Source organism: Xenopus tropicalis, chromosome 3 (assembly GCF_000004195.4).
Source record: "Xenopus tropicalis strain Nigerian chromosome 3, UCB_Xtro_10.0, whole genome shotgun sequence".
NCBI classification, from domain to species: Eukaryota; Metazoa; Chordata; class Amphibia; order Anura; family Pipidae; genus Xenopus; species Xenopus tropicalis.
The window spans coordinates 86,846,246-86,867,138 of NC_030679.2; the positions used below are offsets into that span (position 1 = coordinate 86,846,246).

The window sequence follows — 20,893 nt, forward strand, 5'->3', positions numbered from 1 at the left end:
TCGCTGTTGTTTTAATAAGTCATGTGACGTGAGCAACCCGTCCCAACCCGAGCACATGTGCTCCCCTCAACTGGAACCTGCCGCACCGTGCGGGAACCGCTATTAAGCGCCGGGCCTGCGCACTGACTCATTCTCGTTTTAAGTCGCTGTATCTTACAACCCCTTGCTTTCAGTCCGGCCGTGAGAGAGAAGGGTAGTGAGATGTCGCTGGATGTGGAATATGCCAGACGCAGAAGGAACACACATGACACTTTCGGTGAGATACCCATTTGCTGTCACGTTGTTTTAACCAACCCTCTGCCAATACTGTGTGCAGCTGGGCTTTGTGTCGCTCCGGTGTGAGCGGGGGAACCAGCGAGTGGGTGTCCTGTAATAGGCGCAGTGCTGCTGCAGGTGAGCCATGGTATGTCTGTGCCTCTGTGTCCGGAGTCTCTCACACACCTACAGGCCTTCCCCAGGTGCCCCCCAGAAATGTGCGGCTGTGTCGTATTGCCCCATGCGATTGTATAAGTAGTTTAGAAATGATTTAGGAAGTTGTGAGGAGCTGACATGAGATTTTTGCACACCGTTTCTCTGTTAGAAAGCGCTGCGCTTTTTTATTTCTGCCGTAGTTGCTACTTTTCATTATTGTTTTATAAGATTAATTCTTTTCTACAGTGATGGTAATATCAGCCTGGTCTCTGAATCTAAAACAATTCCCGCCTTTGTCTGTGCCTTTATATTCTGCACTGGAGCTAAAAGTTTGCAGCTGTTACATTAGCTAGATAGAAGCCTGTTTGTATGCACTGTCTGCATGCGTCCTGATGCTCTGTAAATGGCCAGGGGATTGGGAGCTTGGGAGCGTCGTTTGAATTCAATGTTGGTATTGGTATGAGACCTGTTATCCAGAGTGCTCGGGATCTGGTGCTTTCCATAATTTGAAGCAGCATACTTTGACTGCTAAAAAATAACATTACATATATAACATTAAATAAACCCAATGGGATTTTTTGCCTCCAATAAGGATTAATTATATCTTAGTTGGGATCAAGTGCAAGGTACTGTTTTATTATTACAGAGAAAAAAAAAAAAGATTTTTTTTAAAATTAGGAGTATTTTAAATAACTTTTTATGATGTATGGGAGATGGCCTTCCTATAGTTCAGAGCTTTCTGGATAATAGGGTTCTGGATAATGCATCCTATACCTGTATAGGGTTCTAGAGCGTTCATCTAGAAGGGCTGCGCTGATTGTAATTTAATTAAGATTCATTCAGTGAAGCCTTATCACATGTATTAGAGGTGTTGCTGAATTTTCAAGTGATCTGGTAACACTATTTTTGTGTGATGTACATATTGGTCAGAAATGTTGTCTTTTATATGTGTTTATTTACTCTTATTCTGCCTTACTCTGTATGTACTGCATGTCCAGCAACTAGAAAGAATTTTAAATCAAAGACATATTATGTCTAATAATTAAAACATGATCTTTATCTCTTTGTGCTATTACAAGTGCTAATTCTTTGCAAGGAAAAATTAAGTTGCAAAATTAAATGCCTTTAATTCAGAGACCGCAAAAGAATTAAAAAAAATGGCTAATTATAGAATAATGGAGTAGTCAGAATCTTGCTAAAAGTTTGTTTATCTGCCCATAAAATTGGTACATGGGTGTGGATGCAACTCTCGCATGTGCATGTGCCACAATATAGCTGCCCGCCCCAGTAGCTCCCTCCAGGTAAAGGCAGCCTAGTGCTTCATCTGGTGGGTTAAGCAATTTCAGGGTGTGCCCTTTAATGCATAAAATACCTCTATATGTTGTTAGATAAACTTTGTGCTTGTAGCAAACAGCTGCATCTTCCATTTCACTTGTTCCCTTGTTGTGCCTATCAGCAGTGATTACGTGATGATAGCTCAGTGCGGATGCATGTTGTACTTATTGAAAATAAGGTGGAGACCAAGGTTTTCTTTCCCCAACAGAACATATCATGCTTGAGCTTGTCCTATGTTATGCGAAACATAACTGCACCAAAGACTTTGCTGTACATAGGTCCTTCTTTATTAAACTGATAGGATAACTGCTCTGATAGACTTAAGGTGGCCATACACGCACCGATATTATCGTACGAAACCTCGTTTCGTACGATAATCGGTGCGTGTATGGCATGTCGGCGAGTCGACCGATATCGCAGGAAGCTGCCGATATCGGACGACTCGCCGATCGGACAAGTTTGAAAATTTTGATCGGGCGCCATAGAAGGCGCCTGACCAAAATTCTCCCTTCAGAGCTGAATCGGCAGAAGGAGGTAGAAATCCTATTGTTTCTACCTCCTCTACCTGCCGATTCAGCCCTGAATGGTGTGTGGCGGATCTTACGATGTTTCGTGCGACCGATGGTCGTACGAAACATCGTCGGATCGCCACGTGTATGGCCACCTTTATTCAGCCACATTTCTTTAAATCTGGAGGGCCATTTTTCACTTTGGTGTATATGTAGTTGTGCCACTGACTTCTAGCCCCACCAGACTTTTCTTGGTAGAATAGGGAGTAGAATATAATTTTACTTATAACAGGGATATGCCCTGTTTAGTGCAAGAAATAACAACAACACATTTCTTACTTTTTGCCTATTTTAATTATGTTAAAAAGATACTGACTTTTGGAACAGATCTCTATATTGTAAGATGTTGTTTTCATGAATGTATGTTTTCTCAGAGGTCAGTAATTTTGTTTGTCTACCTTAGTTTTCTATCTCCTTCTCTCCTAGTAAGGGTTATAAAACATACAAAAAAAACTTAACCAGATCTTTTATGGTCTAACATTCTTCTCATGAAAAGGAAAGCCATTGCTTGTACCACATTTAGAAGTTTGAGCTCATTTTTATAGTGGTTTGCATTTTGATGTGCAATGTTGTGACAGCAAGACATGATTAAGCCTTTTCCTTTTATGGTGCATATAATGCAAGAAGTGTGGAACTAATAGATTATATTGATTTGGAATGTGTTAACAAAATAGGCGATTATAAAAAGTAAAATGTGAGCCTTCCCTGTTAAATTGATTTTCTTGCTGAGCCATGTGAGCTCATGCTAGGATCCTGTGTAATTAGTCCGCATGATATACTAGCGGATATCTCCGTTGTTCTATGCTTCGCCCATGGATGCTGTTTTAAAGGGCTGAACTTTCATTATGCATTATTATAGATTAGGGCCGGAACTATGGATGGGGAGAAGAGGCACATGCCATGGGTGCAATGTGGGGGGTGCAAAACACATAGGGGCAGATTTATTAAGACACGAACGCTCGGAATGTTCATTCGAACGCTCCAAGCTTATTTTAACCAAATTTTTCGTGTCTTGCGCGACTTTTTTGTACGCTTGCGCAAAAAAATCTGAAAGGTTTTCCCGCTGTTTACAATCGTTCGGTATGAAAATTTAGTGACTTTCGGATCGACAATATGATATTATCGGGACTAATACAATTTTTTCAGAAGCATTTTCGTCATATTTGTGATCTTCAGAAATTTTCGGATCCAATCCGTATTTGTCTCATTCGGGATTCGAAATCGCGTTTTCATCCCCTTTGTGATCCTCATTCTTGTGTGACGCAAGTTCATTTTATCATTAATTATGGTAGGATCTTTATATAGATTAATTTTTAATTTAGTTAACAACGCCAGCATGCACTCATCGGACTTCGGGGCAGTGGTTTAAAATTTCCAAAAAACTTTATTCAAGTGTGCAATATGCCAAACATTGCCACTTTAATGTTGCAGTACACACTGTAAAATCCTGTGTATTTATAAAGCTGTGTAGTTAAGTGTAAAATTCTGGGATAAAATTAAGTGTTAGCTTAATTAAAAAACAACTCCTTAAAAAAAAGTTAGAATTTTAGTGGGTAATTTAGCTACAAGCAATTAAATTGACCCTAAACAGTAACAAACTCAGGAATTTTTTTTTTCTTTTTTAATTAGCAATTATTTATAGTGCCAGCATTTTCCACAGTGCTGTACAATAAGTTGTTTTTTTTGCCCCCATTACACTTTGGTAGTCCAACTGTGGGGTAGTCCTCCTGTATAGCATTTCCTTGCTATCTACTGCCTTGTGATGCCCTTCCACTTATCTTTTAGTTCTTTAGATTTTTACTGCTTCTTAAAGGAGAAGGAAAGGCAAAGTCACTTGGTGGTGCCAAAATGTTAGGCACCCCCAAGTGACTTGAATCGCATACCTTTTCACCCGGGCTGGTGCCCCAGTTAGGAGAGAACAGCACCAGCCTGGGGTAGCTGCAGCACTTCCTCCTTCCTGTATTGCCGCACGCGCAGTAGAGTGAAAAGCCGAACTTTAACAGAGAAGTCGGCTTTTTACTCTACTGCGCATGGGCCTATTGTGTTAGTCTCAGCGAAACGAAGGAGGAAGCGCATCGCTCCAGGTACCCCGGGCTGGTGCTGTTTTCTCCTAACAGGGGCACCAGCCCCGGGTACAAGGTAAGCGATTAAAGTCACTTGGGGGTGCCTAACATTTTAGCACCCCCAAGTGACTTAGCCTTCTCCTTTAATCTACAAAAAGCAGTGTTTGTTGCCTCAAGGAAACTTTGTTATATAAAGACTTTGCTGTTAAAATTGAAATTAAGACTGTTAAATCAGATTAGTATTGGAAAACATTGATTTACATTTTAAAAAGATAGAAACAGTTCCTAACAGGGCCATAGTTTGAGGATCCCTTTGTTAGTGTTCCCCTCTTCCCACCCCCAGCTCCAAGGCTCAGCCATCCTAATAATGCAAGAGAGCAACAAATATATAGAAATAAAGACAAATAAATAGACGTGTAGGTGACAGCATTACTGTTTTATTGGTTTGAAGTTATACAGTGTTAAAAACTACTGAATGATATTGATAACTCCATATAATTGTCATGTAAGATTCAGCTGAAACTTTAACCATGTGGAGAAGTTAATAAAGCCTTATTTAATTCCCCTTAATCCAGAGGAATAGGAGTTGCTGCATATTACATATGTGTTTTACATGCATTTTACATAACATGTTTAACATACAGCAATCTGGCTTAATTCTTGTTAAATTCCCTTTATTATTAACAAGCCTTAAAGGACAAGGCAACGCAAAATATAATTTTTTGCGTAATAAAAAAAAACAAAATTCTTCTAAGCAGCTTTGCAATATACATTTATTTCAAATTTGTAATGATTTTTGAGTTATTTGTATATATAATTGCTATTAAAAGCAGTGTTTGCCAGCCCTTTTCTATTCTCTGCCCTGGTGGCACGGACTGTTGAAACAATGTAACACAAGGCAGCAGCCTGACAGACCTGTATTACTGGAGAAGCAAGACCGTTGCAACATTGTTTAAAAAGTAACAACCAGGAGTTCAGCAAATGCTGCTTTCAATAGCAATTACATTTACACATAACTTTTAAAGCGCTAAATTTTTAAAATTATTTCATATTGGAAAATTGCTTAGAATTATTTTTTGGGTTGAGATGCCCTTTAAACACATTCAACAGTTGAGAGAGTGGTGAGGGGGGTTCCCTTATACTGTCCTTATCTCTTGATTACAAGAGCACACAATAAGGTTAAAAACAATACCATGTTGTAAATGCAGATTTTGTTAATGCCTTTAAAGAGTGGTTTGGATGATTTTTGCTTAGGCACAAGCATAAAATTCAAGGCTATTGGGATACTAAAATGTACAATTAGTATTGATGTTGTTACATAGTTTATGCACAGTATGTGAGTGTATAGATAGGTCAGTATAGGTTTGTGTGTGTGTGCGCGTTGGTATTTGCTTAGAAGGGTTGAACTTGATGGACTTAAGTTTTTTTTCAACCCAACATATAACAATGGTCAGGGCAATATTGAGCTAACACAGAAAAGAGCATTCCCCTCAAACTGTTGCTGCATAGTAAGCAGTGTTGCGTTGTTAAGCTTTAAGGCTTGCTTTCAATGGAACCATGGGTCCTAGCCCAAACCAGAAAAGACAGCCTCCGACTATGATTGTATTTCCCCCAAACATTCCCTTCAGCATTATGCATTCAGGCAGGTAGCTTTCTCCTGGAATCTGTAAAACCTAGAATTTTACATCAGACGGCCAAATGACATACCATGTATCATTCTATAGGGTGTATTTCTGGCTATTTAAAAAAAAAAACAAAAAAAAAACAGGCAAGCTACTGTCTTGAAATACAGAAGCAGAAAATAATTATACTGAAATGTTAAGAATGAAAGCAACTTTTATTTTCAGATGCAACTTACTCCTAACAATAAATCATAGGGAGGAATGCACACTCTTAGAAAATCAAAAAGTTTATTTAATCACAAAATGAATGCATAAATTAGCCCAACACATTTTAACCACTAAGTGGTCTTCGTCGGGGGCATAAAAAATCAAAATAAGGCTGCCTTATGATTCCTCCCTATGATTTATTGTTTCTTGTTGAGGGGACTTTTCTATGGGCTGCCTCCCTGGGAATAGCACCTCACATTTGTGCACGCTTCACACTTTTTTTGTGTTTATAGCAACTTACTCCTAAAACCATATAAAGTGTTCTTTATTTTACATGAAAACACGTTGTTTTTTTTGTTTTGTTTTGTTTACTATTTGTACAACTTTCTTCTATTTCAGACTTCCATAGAGAATTTGACCATCGGGTTGATGCTACTCATCGACGGGGGTCTCTGTGTGATAGACACTGCGGTATAAATATCCCTACAGACTTGGTGGATACACATTCTGGTTCTCATCAACATAGCCTCCTGACTCCCAGATTGCTGCCTGGTAACTATTGCTGTGCAGGTTTTTCACAGAGTAAATAAGTGAGGAAGGAGAAAAAGGTTATTGAATCAGGAACTCTAAAGCAAAAATTATGTTCATATCCATGAAAAAAACAGTGACTGCCCATTAATTTAATTTGTTATTGTAACAAAGTCATCAAGAAGTTCTGCCTAATGCTGGCCATTTGCTTTGTGTATAGGTCACAGTAGTTTATTATAGTTTTTGGGAGGGTTTTCAATGTTAGTGCTAGGTACAGAAGTCCCTATTTGTCATGTGCCTCTGTATCTGCCTTGTCCACCATCCACAAATGTACAATGCAAAATATGTAGAATTCATATGTAAATCTACCCAAAGGCATCAATCCCACATAGATTAAGCCCAGATGCAGCTTCTGCTGGGTCAGTCATAGATCAGAGAAACACTACTTTCCCAGGTATGTTGTCTTAAAGGGTATTTTTTAATAGAACTAATGCTGATATGATTTTGCAGTGTAAACAAATACTTCAAACTTGTGTTGTGCAGATTTTTGTCACTTTAAATAATTCCTGTTACAGTAAGAATACTGGTATAACTTTTTAGGGGCATCTTCTACTCCTGTGTTTTGTCCACATGGCTCAGAAGAAGTTCAGCCATGTAATGTCTGCATGATAAAAACCACAATCACTGCTGAAAATGAGGTTGAGGCTCTTAAACTCTCAAATAACTACAAAGTAAGTTCTTTTTGTTTTCTTATTTAGTTACATTTTTTCTTAATGCAATGAAGTTTTATCATTAATATAATAATGCACAAGTCATGTTGGCGATTCACACATTGTGTAAGCGCATAAGAGAGAGTCTCTCTCTTACAATCGGTCCACGCTATATTCTTTGTGGGCAGTTGGTGTGCTCTGAAACGGGCACTGGGATTGTTGGCGTTTCTGCAAAGCAGAAAGGTAGTGTGCAAACTTTAAAAATTGGGCATTTTGAACACTGCTAGGAAGAGTTCTTAATTGAACCCTATACTTTCCATATGTTACCTTAAAGGAGAAGGAAAGGCTAAGTTACTTGGGGGTGCTAAAATGTTAGGCACCCCCAAGTGACTTAGATCGCTTACCTTGTACCCTGGGCTGGTGCCCCTGTCAGGAGAAAAAAGCACCAGCCCAGGGCACCTGCAAGAAGCGCTTCCTCCTTCCTTTTTTTTTTGTAAAATTTATTAGCTATAACAAGCTAATATTGATATTCCATTTCTGCTATATAATAAAACCTGTAATTAAATGTTTGAAATGTTGTTTGTGTTGAATGGTAAAAATCTATAGAAATTATTTTTGCCCACAGTGTAATTGACTTTTTGTTTTTCTTAACCAGTTTGGCTTTAAAAAGTGGAAAGGTCATGTTACAGAGAGGCCTTGGGAAGATCGATCTGAAATTGTGAAGGAACTCTATTCAGAACTAAATACAGTGAAGACTCATAGTGGTATGAATCATATCTTTTTTGATGTTTTGAACTACAGTCTTCTAAGTAGCAATTAATTTCTTTACTCTTAAAAAGATTTATTTTTTTTTAAAGTTCCCTGTTGCAGCAGGGCTTTTGGGCTTATGTTACATTGCATTTTGGTTGAATTATTTGATTGAATCAACAATGTTTGGCACACATAAAGCAGGATCATTCTGAAGCTACACTTTTTTATTGTATTGCTTATCACTGAGCTCTCTAAAGAAAATTCCCATAATGCCACGCTCTTGCACCAAGACAAAGACCTCTGTACATGCTCAGTTTGTAAGACTATACAAATAACCTTATCCGCGCTTACATTAATATTAGTGCTCAATATGATATTCAACCAGTGACACCCCACCAATAAGGTGAAATAAGAATAACCTAACGTGAACAGCTGCCTTCCTCCAAACTAATCCTCTAGCAAGAAAAACTGTCTCAAAACAGAGTTGGCGCTCCCACAAAACAAATCACCATGTGGTGTGAATTAATTCAAATAATTTATTGGTGAATCATAAAAAACAAATACACATAATTAATTCTAAATAAAAATTAAAATTAAATAAAATACATCAGTGTACAGGGAGATCCAAGATTCAGTAGAAGAACTAGAATAAATACATGGTATAGGTCCTAATATTACATGATATTTCACTAAGAATGACTTAAGGATTCAATATGGAGACACAATAAATTTAGCAATAAATTAAGTAGAGATGATGTAAAAATACATAATAAAGGGATAAAAAATTGCACATAAGCCCTATCTAAAATTGCGAGGTGAAAACAGCTACAGCAGTATCTGCTCTACAAATATTGCACATATGAATAAACCTGTCCCTAAGGAGAACTGACTTCCCTATTAATACCCAAAACGGGGAAAAACATTTTTTCAGAAAAAGGTAAGACGTTTAGTTCAGCACGCAGCTTAAGACATGTGAAGTTGAATTTAACACAAGTGATTGTATAGCTATATACACTAATAGCGCTTATAAGTTAGCGTAAGGTGAATGAAAAAGTCCCCCAGTGCTGAGCAAATATAAACCGAATCGTACCCTCTGTCCCGGCCGGGAACTTACTTTTGGGTCACTAATGTTGGAGAGACCCGCTCTCTCACGCGGCACGACGGCGCTGAATGCCGAAAATGACGTCACCAATTGTGAGCCGAAGAGAGAACTACGGATCCTCCTAGGTTACAAAATCCTCCGACGCGTTTCGCGCTCTTGCGCTTACTCATGGACAGTCGTGCCGCGTGAGAGAGCGGGTCTCTCCAACATTAGTGACCCAAAAGTAAGTTCCCGGCCGGGACAGAGGGTACGATTCGGTTTATATTTGCTCAGCACTGGGGGACTTTTTCATTCACCTTACTCACGCTAACTTATAAGCGCTATTAGTGTATATAGCTATACAATCACTTGTGTTAAATTCAACTTCACATGTCTTAAGCTGCGTGCTGAACTAAACGTCTTACCTTTTTCTGAAAAAATGTTTTTCCCCGTTTTGGGTATTAATAGGGAAGTCAGTTCTCCTTAGGGACAGGTTTATTCATATGTGCAATATTTGTAGAGCAGATACTGCTGTAGCTGTTTTCACCTCGCAATTTTAGATAGGGCTTATGTGCAATTTTTTATCCCTTTATTATGTATTTTTACATCATCTCTACTTAATTTATTGCTAAATTTATTGTGTCTCCATATTGAATCCTTAAGTCATTCTTAGTGAAATATCATGTAATATTAGGACCTATACCATGTATTTATTCTAGTTCTTCTACTGAATCTTGGATCTCCCTGTACACTGATGTATTTTATTTAATTTTAATTTTTATTTAGAATTAATTATGTGTATTTGTTTTTTATGATTCACCAATAAATTATTTGAATTAATTCACACCACATGGTGATTTGTTTTGTGGGAGCGCCAACTCTGTTTTGAGACAGTTTGTAAGACTATGAGGAAGCTTCCTGCTGATTGGCTCAGATCCACATTCCTAAGGGGGGGGGAGGGAGGAGCAGGAGAGATGAGAGAACTGCACAGAAATAAAAAAAAAAGACAAAATCCGGTTTTTTTTTTTGTTTGTTTTTGACAGAGGACTCAGTGCAGCATTTCTGTGAGTGCTTATGGCTCTATTTACATAGACCTTCCTGATACAGCTTACTTAGTTTTTACCTTTCCTTCTCCTTTAATCGCTTTGCCTCTTCAGAATCTCACCATCTCACCAGGTTCTTAAACTGTAAGAAGAGTAGGGCTTTAATCCCTTTTAAAAAACTTTTCAATTTAGTACGTTCTGTTTTGTCTTGTCCATTCCTCTACCCCACTACTTCTCTAAGGGCTCTGGCACACGGCGAGATTAGTTGCCCGCGACAAAACTCCCTGTTCGCGGGCGACTAATCTCCCTGAGTTGCCTTCACCTGCCATCCCACCGTCGAAAATGTAAGTCGCCGGTGGGATGGCAGAAGCGGCACCGAAGTTGCCTCGCGAGGTATTTTCGGCGATTTGCGCGAAATCTCGCTGCCGAGTGTGCCATCCCACCGGCGACTTACATTTTCGCCGGTGGGGTGGCAGGTGAAGGCAACTCGGGGAGATTAGTTGCCCGGAACAGGGAGTTTTGTCGCGGGCGACTAATCTCCCCGTGTGCCAGAGCCCTTATGGACACAGGAATTATGACCACAGTGTTGTACATTATGAATGGCATTTGTTTTCCACAATCCTGAAGCTATTGATCCAGAGGAAATGTGCGTTTTTTGCCTTTTTTTCTGAATGTTTTATTATTATAAGGATGAAACGGAATCTGATGGAAAAGTGAATTTTATTTGTTTCCTGCAAATATATACCTGTAATTTAGTTTATGGTTTGATAAGGGGTACAGTGGTAAGATGGCATGTAATAAGTGGGTTTTCTCTTAAACCATATTTCTATTCTGCATTATAACTCTTATTTTACACCAAAATTATTTGTTACTTTGCTTTTACTTCACTGTCTTTTGATTTCCTCCATAAGTACACACTTGAATACCCAGACTATACAATTGCATAATAACAAATATGTTTTAGAAATACTTTGCTGTGGAAATCCAAATTAAACCAAACTGAAAATCATCTTAAAGTCATTTTTTTCCATTTCAGAGTCTCTTATAACCTTTGGAAACCTCCTCTATGTCATACTCTTTGGATGGTGGATAACTCTTTTTTATCTCCTGGTGTCAGCTCTTATGTTTTTCTCTATCATAGGGGCACCATATGGTAAGATTGTTATTCCATTAGCAATTTGTTTCAGTAGGTGGTGGTGTTGTCATTGTAAATAGAAATTAACTGTTCTTTGTGGATCAGTTAAGAAATATGGAGCTCCCTTTCATTCATATATCATTGTATATTATCATTATGTAGTGCTGTGTATTCCACAAATGCTTACAGGTACTATACATCATTCTCATTAGTTCCTGTCCTGGTTTATATTTGTTGTTGCTCCAAGTGGCCTGAAAGCAGGTGCTTATTATAAAAATTAAAAAAATTATAAATACTCTAAAGGTGAGTTTATTTTTTTTAATTTTATCAATATGATTTAATGAAAAAGATATATATGTGTATCTCTGCAGCTCTTCAATTTAGATTTTAATCTACCTGGTTTGCTTTGTATCTGGAGTGTGTCAGTGGCTTGCAGATGACAACTTGTAAAAGGTACAATGTTGTAACAAGATACTACATCTCTACATTGCATAAGGGGATATTATCTACATATTCTCTCCCATTTCTAGTTAAATTAATCTCCCCAGCACTTATTTCTAAAATGTACAGGAAACTTTTAGGTTTAAAAAGGTATACATTTAATAATTAAGAGGTGGTATAAAAATTTAAATTATGATTTTTTTTTTCCCTCCCGGTTGCAGGTGGGCTATGCTGGAGGCTTGCTGGATATTTTATTTGGCCTTTTGGAAAAGTCATTTTGAAGGTATAAATCTACCTTATCCATTGCATATTGGTCAGATGCTATGTCTCCTTTAGCTTTTGACCATTGTTATAAAGGGTAGTAAATAAGGGATTTTAGTTGAATTCAGATTGGACATGTAAATGGGATGTTTTGACAATTTCACCATTTTGTTTTTTAAGCAGCTTTGTTTTTTGTTTTTTTTTTTTGTTTGTGTTCGGTTGCCTGCTGAAAGATGAAACCTCAGTTCTTTGGAATAGAACAAAAGTGTAGGAATTGTTCTTGGTTCTAAATATTTTTGGAAGGTATTGTATGTACACCCACACAATATATAATGCTTTTTTCCTAGGTAACCTGAAGAGTTGTCAGTAGGCAGTACCTAGCTGTGTTTCCAGTCTGTTGGTTATGCTCTGCCAGTTCTAGCCGTAAAGCACACAGTTTAAAGTTCTTTAGATAACATTCCTTTGGGGCTGCTTAAAGGCTTCTTCTGTTTCTTCAAAAAGTATGAATAAATACAATGTTTATGTTGAAATCCAGCTGCAAAACGGTTCTTGTCTTTCCGCGTCATTTGAAATCCTGGCAGGGGAGGAGAGACTAAAACATTGTTACAAATTATAACAACTTTTCCATATCTTACTGACAGCATGCAGGAACTATGTAACCCATAATGCACTCCACTGTGATGTCCCTTAAATTGACATCATGTGTGCATGGAATTCTGGGATTTGGAATGATGGCAGGCTGAGGACAGTTACTTTTTTTTCCTCAAAAGTCAGCCAGATAAGCAGGAGAACGAGGGGCTAGGCTTGGTAACTGTTCCAAACCATTGTTTTACCTTAAAAAAAAAAAAAAAACTGCATATTTTTTAATTGATGTATATTATTTATTTATTTATAAAGTGCAGACATGTTCCGCAGCGCTGTACAATAAGTGGGTTTCATACATTGGACATACAGAGTAACATAAAAAGAATTCAATAACCGATACAAGAGGTGAAGAGAGCCCTGCCCAAAAGAGCTTGCAATCTACAAAATATATTGCAAAGTTGCTTGAAACTGTTTTACTTTTCACAAAGTGTTTGGGTGTAGACCATAATGGTCCCTTTTTCAAGCACTAGACTAGGCTCCCCACCCCCCATCCCATTCTCCCAGGAGCACAGTGACATAGCTGGGCTCAGAACATTTATTTAGAAGACCTGCCCAGTTTTCATTGCTTCTCCATGGGTGTATTTAGGCAATGAACAGAACTGAATGAGTTGTACAGGTATGGGATCAGTTATCCGGAAACCCGTTATCCAGAAAGCATAGACTCCATTTTAATAATATAATTCAGATTTGTAAAACTGATTTCCTTTTTCTCTGTAATAATAAAACAGTACCTTGTACTTGATCCCAACTAAGTTATAATTAATCCTTATTGGATGCAAAACAATCCTATTGAGTTTAATGTATGTTTTAATGATTTTTTTAATATTATTTAAAGGGGACCTGTCACGTTAAATAATTCCAAATTGTTTTCTATTGTGTTTGTCAAGCAAAATAAACTTTACTTACACTATATACATTATTTTAATCTTATTTTTTTCAGCCTCGGAATTCACAATTGCAGCAAGCATGCAGGGGCCATTTTAAAATGGGTTTTTATGCAGCTTTTTATGTCTGGGTGATGGGTCCACTTTAAGGTATGAAGATCCAAATTACAGAAAGACCCCTTATCCGGCAAACTCTTGGTCCCGAGCATTCTGGATAATGGGTCCTATACCTGTTTCTCTGAAATCAGACTTTAGCACTTCAGGATTATTCCTTTTGGAGTCCAGATAGTACCTAAGTAAGGGCCCCACTGCTGTGCTATTTTTTATTTATCAGTAGATTATATGGGTTGCCACATTAGAATACAGGACTGTATTGACTACTCAGATTGTCAGTGCACAGACAGCCCTCCTGCATAATGGACTTTGACTCATTTTTGCACTGGTAATCTAATGTACCTCTCTTGACCTAAACATGGATTAGAGTATATTTCCCAGTTTGCCCTGTTTAGCTAAAAAGTATAACCAAAAACTTTTTACCTATTGTTTTAATCATGCAAAATCTATGTGCTGCACAGGCTCTATTCTTTTCAACAGGGAAGTATTCAGCCTGTTTTTAAAAAGTCCAGCATTTGATCCACTAAAGCCTTTACTGGTGTGAATTTAAACTTGCAGCATCACATCACAACCATCATTATTTCATATTATGCCTGCAGCTGTCTTAAAAAGCTAATCACAAAGCAAATCAAGACTATTGGGCTCACTGATCAACAGAAAGCAAATTTACTTGTGGGCAGGTATGTGATGATGGGTAAATATTGGTATGTGAAGTTACCATGAATTGTCCAGCGTCTTTAGACTCTTGATGGACTTGAAGACTCTACTCTGAACTACTGTTACTGCATGTCTTTGTTAAGGATTATCTTTTAGTGGACTCTGTCTTAGAAGCACTTCTGCTTCTGCTCCTAGAGCCACAATGTCTTCACTGAACATATTGCCACTGTTCCAATTGATCTTTCTTAAACCCCTACGCTTGAAAATGTTTAGACCTGGTATGCTTATGGACCTGTAATAAGCCATAGTATAGGGAAAATTTTAGTTTGTTTTAACTGGCTTACAGTCATCCAGGTTCTGACTGCTTTAACAATGTGATAAGTTTCTTTTGTAACAATTTAGACTTCCTCAGTGCATTTATCATTTTTCATAAAAAAAAAACAGTTTTGACATTTTAGCACTGTCATGTTAGGCCCAGCAGTAAAGGGTTAAGTTTTCAATTTAGAAAGTGTGGTTGGGATCCACATTTGAGGGAAACCCTTCACAATAGGGGGTAGTTCACAAATACCCCCTAAAAACACTGAAGCCAGACGAGCTGGCTTGGGGGCCAAATGAATCAGCCATTGGTTTCTTTGATCTATTGATCAAAGCCAGCCAAGTGTAGACCTGGGAACAGCAGGGAGGTGCAGCTAGGAGAAAATATGGGTTATAGAAAGGGATCCATATCTCCTTTGCTTTAGGGTTCACATTCTCATAAATCATATATGGTTTATGAGGAGGCCCCATGCTTCCCAATGGTACCAAACAGGGACTTCCTATACCCACCAGTTAGGAGGGATAGTTTCTGGGGGACTGGGACATGAAACACCCCTCATGTTTGGTATCATTTTGATCACCCACATATGGGTTAAAACAATCTCCTACTTTCATAATAATTTTGGGTACTGGCAAGTACCAATATTTATGACAAGAAACTGGCATGAGAAGTGCAGCTCTCTACATGACCATGTGACAAGTTTCAGGACACTCCCCCCCCTCATGCATACTGTAATGAGGGTGGGGCCCAGCGGGGGATAAAAGCACACATGCCCAGGTATTCTCCAGCTCATATTTTAAGGTTCCAAGTTCTGTTGGATTGTGGGCTCAATTTTCCAAACTCTTACCTCAGGAGGACACAAAAGATAACTCGGTAATGTACTTAGGGTTTCTCTGTTTTTTTTTATTCCCTTTTATTTTATTTACTGTTTTGTATGTATATGTCTCTTTTTGTAAAACCTTTTTTGCACTGTTTACCTTTGTAATATTAAATATAAAATTTAATAAGTTCTGTCCTTTGGCTCTATATAGATCCCCACGCACCTTGTATAAATGCTCGGGCCTAAATGTAGTAACTGCTTATTTGTATGTGTATTGAGCAGAGAGCACGTTCTGTGTAGATGCTAATTAACTAGGGGGCTGCTAGCAGGGGGGTTTGTTAATTTTAACCCTGTGGCTGCTAGTGTGCTGATAAATTAGTGGAAACTAACCCTAACTGCAGTAAGAAAGTTTGTGTGTGATATATTTGTGTATTAGGTTTCGCCTGTTAATGATAGATGGTGGCAGCGAATAGTTAGTTGGGGCGTTGGTGTGTTTGTGGGTGCTTTATGTTAGTCTTACCTGTGTGAAAGATTGCCTCGTCCCCGTGTCATACGCGTCTGAGAGTGGCGTGTTTATGACAAGCACCTTTTAAAGTGATACTGACACGAAAAAACTACTTTTCAAAATATGAATGTACATAAACAGCTACCTATAGGTCGCGTTGACGGTTTTTCGCTGACAGGTTTGGTTTTGTAAGTGTTACTTGAAGTTCCTAAACCTGACTGTTTTGCCAACCTGACTGTCCCTTCCCAACCTGTCAGTTATAGCTTCTAATGCTAACAGACAAATATGGCTGCCCCCTCATAGAGGAAGACAGGGGATCAGGCAGGTAATGTAAACGCATCAGGCAAATATTTTTATGGCAAAATTATAAAGTACTTGCAAAGACAATGTTATGATAGATTGGTGAGACAATGCCTTCAAAATGTTTGAGGTACAGGTCTTGTCCAAAATAATAGTAACTTTCTTTTAGGTTTATGTAGCTATTGGCAAACAACTGGATCCTCCAGTTAGCTGAACCTTCAGTGTTTCTGTTTGACAGAGTGGCACAGGCCATACTAGAAAGTGCTGTGTGAGATTTACGAAGTGTGAAGCCATTCCAGAGGTGGATGAAATGGAGAAGACTCCCCTTATTGACAAATGTGAGAGACTTCATACAGATTTCCAGCATTCTGATATGGGCTACTGGGTGAGGCCATTTCCTAAGACAATTTTTCTGACTCTATTCACCATGCAATGTGTTTAAATTGTTCAGTTTTTAGTCAAATTAATTTAGTATGTGGATGCTGCAATGCACTATGCACATTCTAGTTATTCTCTCCCATGATAGTTTTATATTCTGGCTACATTACAAAAATAATTTGCTCTAAAATGTACTTAGATTAAAATATAAGCATGTGCTAAGTAGTTAAAAACTAACCTGGCTTTTTTGCTTGCAGTGTCGTATCAGTACTTACGTCTGGCTCGTGCTTGGGTTTCCAGTGCTTGCAGTTACACATGGACTTGCTTGCTTTGTTTCCTGGATTCTGGTTTTCTTTATTCCAATCTCTAGGATGAATGCAAGAACACTGTCGAAGTTGCTGCTTGTACCTCCAGAACAGGTGCAGATACGGAGCTCAAACAAGGTGGGGACATAATGTTTACTTGCAGGCTATATAAAGTTTCTTGGTAAAAAGTTTTTTTTTTTTTTTATTTACTTTCTACATATCATCAAGCAATGCTTTATTGTTTGTGTATTGTTGGTATAAACATGTATTCTGTTTTCTTACCTGTTAGATGGAAGGATCGTTTGAGACCAGTATTACCCTGTGTTGCTACCACGCAGTGAATATCTATTATTATAAATATACAGTGGATGGACTAAATGTTTTTGCTGTCAGTATCCTTTGTAAAGATCTATTTTCTGTGTAGTCTTCTAACAACCCTTTGGTTGTTTATGAGCATATAGAGTTTTCTTCAGCAGTATGAAGGTTAGATATCTATGGCTGATTGGTCTAGGATTTAGGAACGAATAGTGTGGGGTGGGGAGATTGCCTTTTACATCACTGGTTTCATAATTTAGCTGATCTTATCTTTTGATGCACATACTAAGGCATGCCACTAATGCCAAAACAAATTAGCATTGTCTCATCTTGAAAGCTGTGGAAAGCCATGGAATTATTAAATGGGAATCTGCAGAGTGATTGAGCCAGACATACAGAGAATGTGCTCAAAGGGAGAATTATAGAGTTTAAAGCAGGGATCCCCAACCTTTCTTACTCGTGAGCCACAGTCAAATGTAAAAAGACTTGGGGAGCAACTCAAGCATCATAAAAGTTCATGGAGGTGCCAAATAAGGGCTAAGATTGGCTATTAGGCAGCCTCTATGCACACTATCCGCTTAAAGGAGGCTTTATTTGGCAGTAAATCTTGTTTTTATTCAACTTAACTTGCCCCCAAGTCAGGAATTCAAAAATAACTGCCTCGTTTGGGGGCACTGAGAGCAACATCCAAGGGGTTTGGTGAACAACATGTTGCTCACAAGCCACTGGTTGGGGATCACTGGTTTAAATGGTATGCAAGATATCTAATGCAGAAAGATTGACCACATAAAGAATGTTGATCTTAGAAATTCTTCAAACTATGGCTAACCATTTTCAAAAGGCAGCTTATTGGTTACTAGGAATCAAAACATTTTGCATTTTAATGTTTTTCTGTTTTCTTTTGCTGATTTTTTTTTTTTTTTTAACTCCTAATAAAGAAAACCTTAACCTGTAACACAATAGATCTAATACTGTTGGTCATTGTATCGCTAACTCTAGGATATGCAGACCACCATAACCATTACACCAGCTCCTTAGTCAAATTTACACTCTCCCTCGTCTCTATTATGCCCCTGTCATATTATATTGGAATGGCAATAGCAAGGTAAGAGTTGTACTGCTTGAAACTGGTAATCCAATATTTTGGGTAAACAATACAAAAAAAAAAATAGGTTTTATTTGAAAAAAAAAAAAAAAAAAAAGCACTGCAGTTTAGGTATGTGTTTAACAATTCTGCTGTTAATGAAACAAGTGTAGGTATTTGAAAACAGGAGGTAGTGAAATCGGAAAATGTCAGAAATGTGTTAAAGTGGATGTAAAGGCAAAAAACCATTTTGCATGTACTGCTCGTAAACCTAAAAAGAAGCATCTTTGCAATGTACTCTCCCTTTCACAGCCAGCCAGAAAACTATCAGCGCTGCTCTGCTCCTGAAAGGCAGGGAAGCAGAGTGGAGTTGTTTCTCGCTGAGATTAGCCTCAATGAAAAATTAACAAATTAAACAACCCTGCTATGCTTCCCTGCCCTTCGGAATGCAGAGGAGCACTGATCGTTTTCTTACTACTCTGGCCCCCTAGCTGTGTGAGGATTTCTGTATGCAGCTTTAAAAATGAGAAGAGATTAAAGTGGACCTGTCACCCAGACATAAAAAGCTGTATAATAAAAGCCCTTTTCAAATTATACATCAAACTCAAAATTATTTTTTCATTACCACATTCATACCTATTATAAAAGCATTTAAAAATCCCAGCTGTCAATCATATATTGCCTGCCCCGCCTCTATGCCTTAGGCATAGGGGTGGGGCAGACAGTTACTTTCACTTTCAATTCAGAACTTCTTAGATGTTGCTGCCCTCCTCACATTCCCCCTCCTCACCTTGTCATTTTGTAACCAGTGCATGGACATGGGCATAAGGTCCCCCCCCATACTGGCACAGAAACAAGATATTGGCAGGATGCAATGCCTGCTTTGATAATAGTGTCCACAAAATGGCACCTGCCTGCTTGCTGCAATTGTGAATTTTAAGGCTGAAGAAAAAAAGATTCAGATAATTTATACAGTGTAAGTAAAGTTTATTTTGCTTGACAAACACAATAGAAAACAATTTGGAATTATTTCTTAAGGTGACGGGTCCCCTTTAATGTTGAATTCAGCTGCACAGAATCGGTTAAAGAAACTGTACAACAATTGTACATCTAATTGTACACTGCAATTGTATATTGCAAAATGCTGCTTTTTAGCTTTAAAAGCAGTACATGCAATATTGTTTTTGCATTACATCCCCTTAAAACGATTTTATTCTGTGAAGGGGTGAAAATGCATCAAAATATGACAACTGACATCTCAAGTCTTTACATACACTTTACATTTTGTTTCAGAATAATAAGGTTTAACAGAGATGTAAAGGCAAAAACTATAGTGAATGTACTGCTTGTAACCTAAAAAGAAGCAACATAATTCAGTTGTAAATTTTATACTGTTTGTTTTAAAGTAGCTGAATTAATTGTTCATCTCTACCTCCTGAAGCTGCATTCCAGAATCCTTTCACGGCTGGCCAGAGTAGTAAGAAAACAATTGGTGCTCCTCTTCAGGGCTTCCCTGCCCTTTAGAATACAGATCAGGGTTGTTTCATTTATTTATCGTTGAGGCTAATCTCAGTGAGAAACAGCCCCGCTCTTCTTCCCTGCCCTTAGTAATGTGCCTGGAAGAATGGAAATCATACCCAATGAAAATGTAAAGCACCTACTTTAAGGCTGTTTTTGCTACAGGTTCTACAGGTATGGAACCTGTTATCCAGAATGCTCGGGACCTGGGGTTTTCCAGATATGAGATCTTCCTCTAAGTCTAATAAAAAATAATTTAAACATGAAATAAACCCAATATTATTGTCTCCAGTATGGATTAACTGGATCTTGGTTGGAATCAAGTAATTTTATTACAGAGAAAATGAAAATTACTTTTAAAAATGTGAATTATTTGATCAAAATGTAATCTATAGTCTTCCTGTAATTAGGAGCTTTCTGGATAATGGTTTTCGTGGTAATGGAATTCCATACCTGTACAAGATTTTAAAGTATGAGCAGGTACTATGTCTATCTGCTGGAAAAGTGCAATGCATCTGGTCTATAGTGTTTGGCCTTATAGAATTTATCGACCAGATCCCCCTAAGAAAATTTTCTTGGTTGTCCTTGCTAAATATAAGAATTCCCAGTCAGAAATCTTGTAGACTGATTTATATTTATTTGTAGCTGCTAAGTCCTGCCTAACGCATATTCTTCAAATTTCACATAAATGAAAAACCTGGCAAGCATGCTTTCAGGTAAACATGATATGATCACTAAGATGGCAACTGTTTATCTGTACTCTTACTATGTGTGTAATGGTTTACAATCTACTCTGTCTAGATTTATACTTATTTACTTTAAAATGTTTATTGTGCAACCCTCCCCATCTATCTACTAACATAAATTTCATTGTAGCCTGCTGATTAAGCTTGTTC

The 20,893-nt window shown here is 37.9% G+C and overlaps 1 protein-coding gene across 3 annotated transcripts in view; it reads left to right on the forward strand.

Moving 5' to 3' along the window:
• The first annotated feature begins 1 nt into the window (after window position 1).
• The window catches only part of LOC100127794 (uncharacterized), a 43,172-nt gene continuing 22,280 nt past the window's right edge, over window positions 2–20,893 (forward strand). For 2 of the 3 annotated variants that reach the window (XM_031897594.1, XM_031897595.1), the window contains exons 1-10: window positions 2–256; window positions 6,607–6,759; window positions 7,336–7,466; window positions 8,101–8,209; window positions 11,356–11,472; window positions 12,117–12,178; window positions 16,636–16,782; window positions 17,033–17,218; window positions 17,370–17,472; window positions 18,359–18,500. In XM_031897594.1, coding sequence (XP_031753454.1) covers window positions 202–256; window positions 6,607–6,759; window positions 7,336–7,466; window positions 8,101–8,209; window positions 11,356–11,472; window positions 12,117–12,178; window positions 16,636–16,782; window positions 17,033–17,218; window positions 17,370–17,472; window positions 18,359–18,500 — 1,205 coding nt within the window. In that variant the 5' untranslated portion in view covers window positions 2–201. 3 annotated transcript variants of the gene reach the window in all.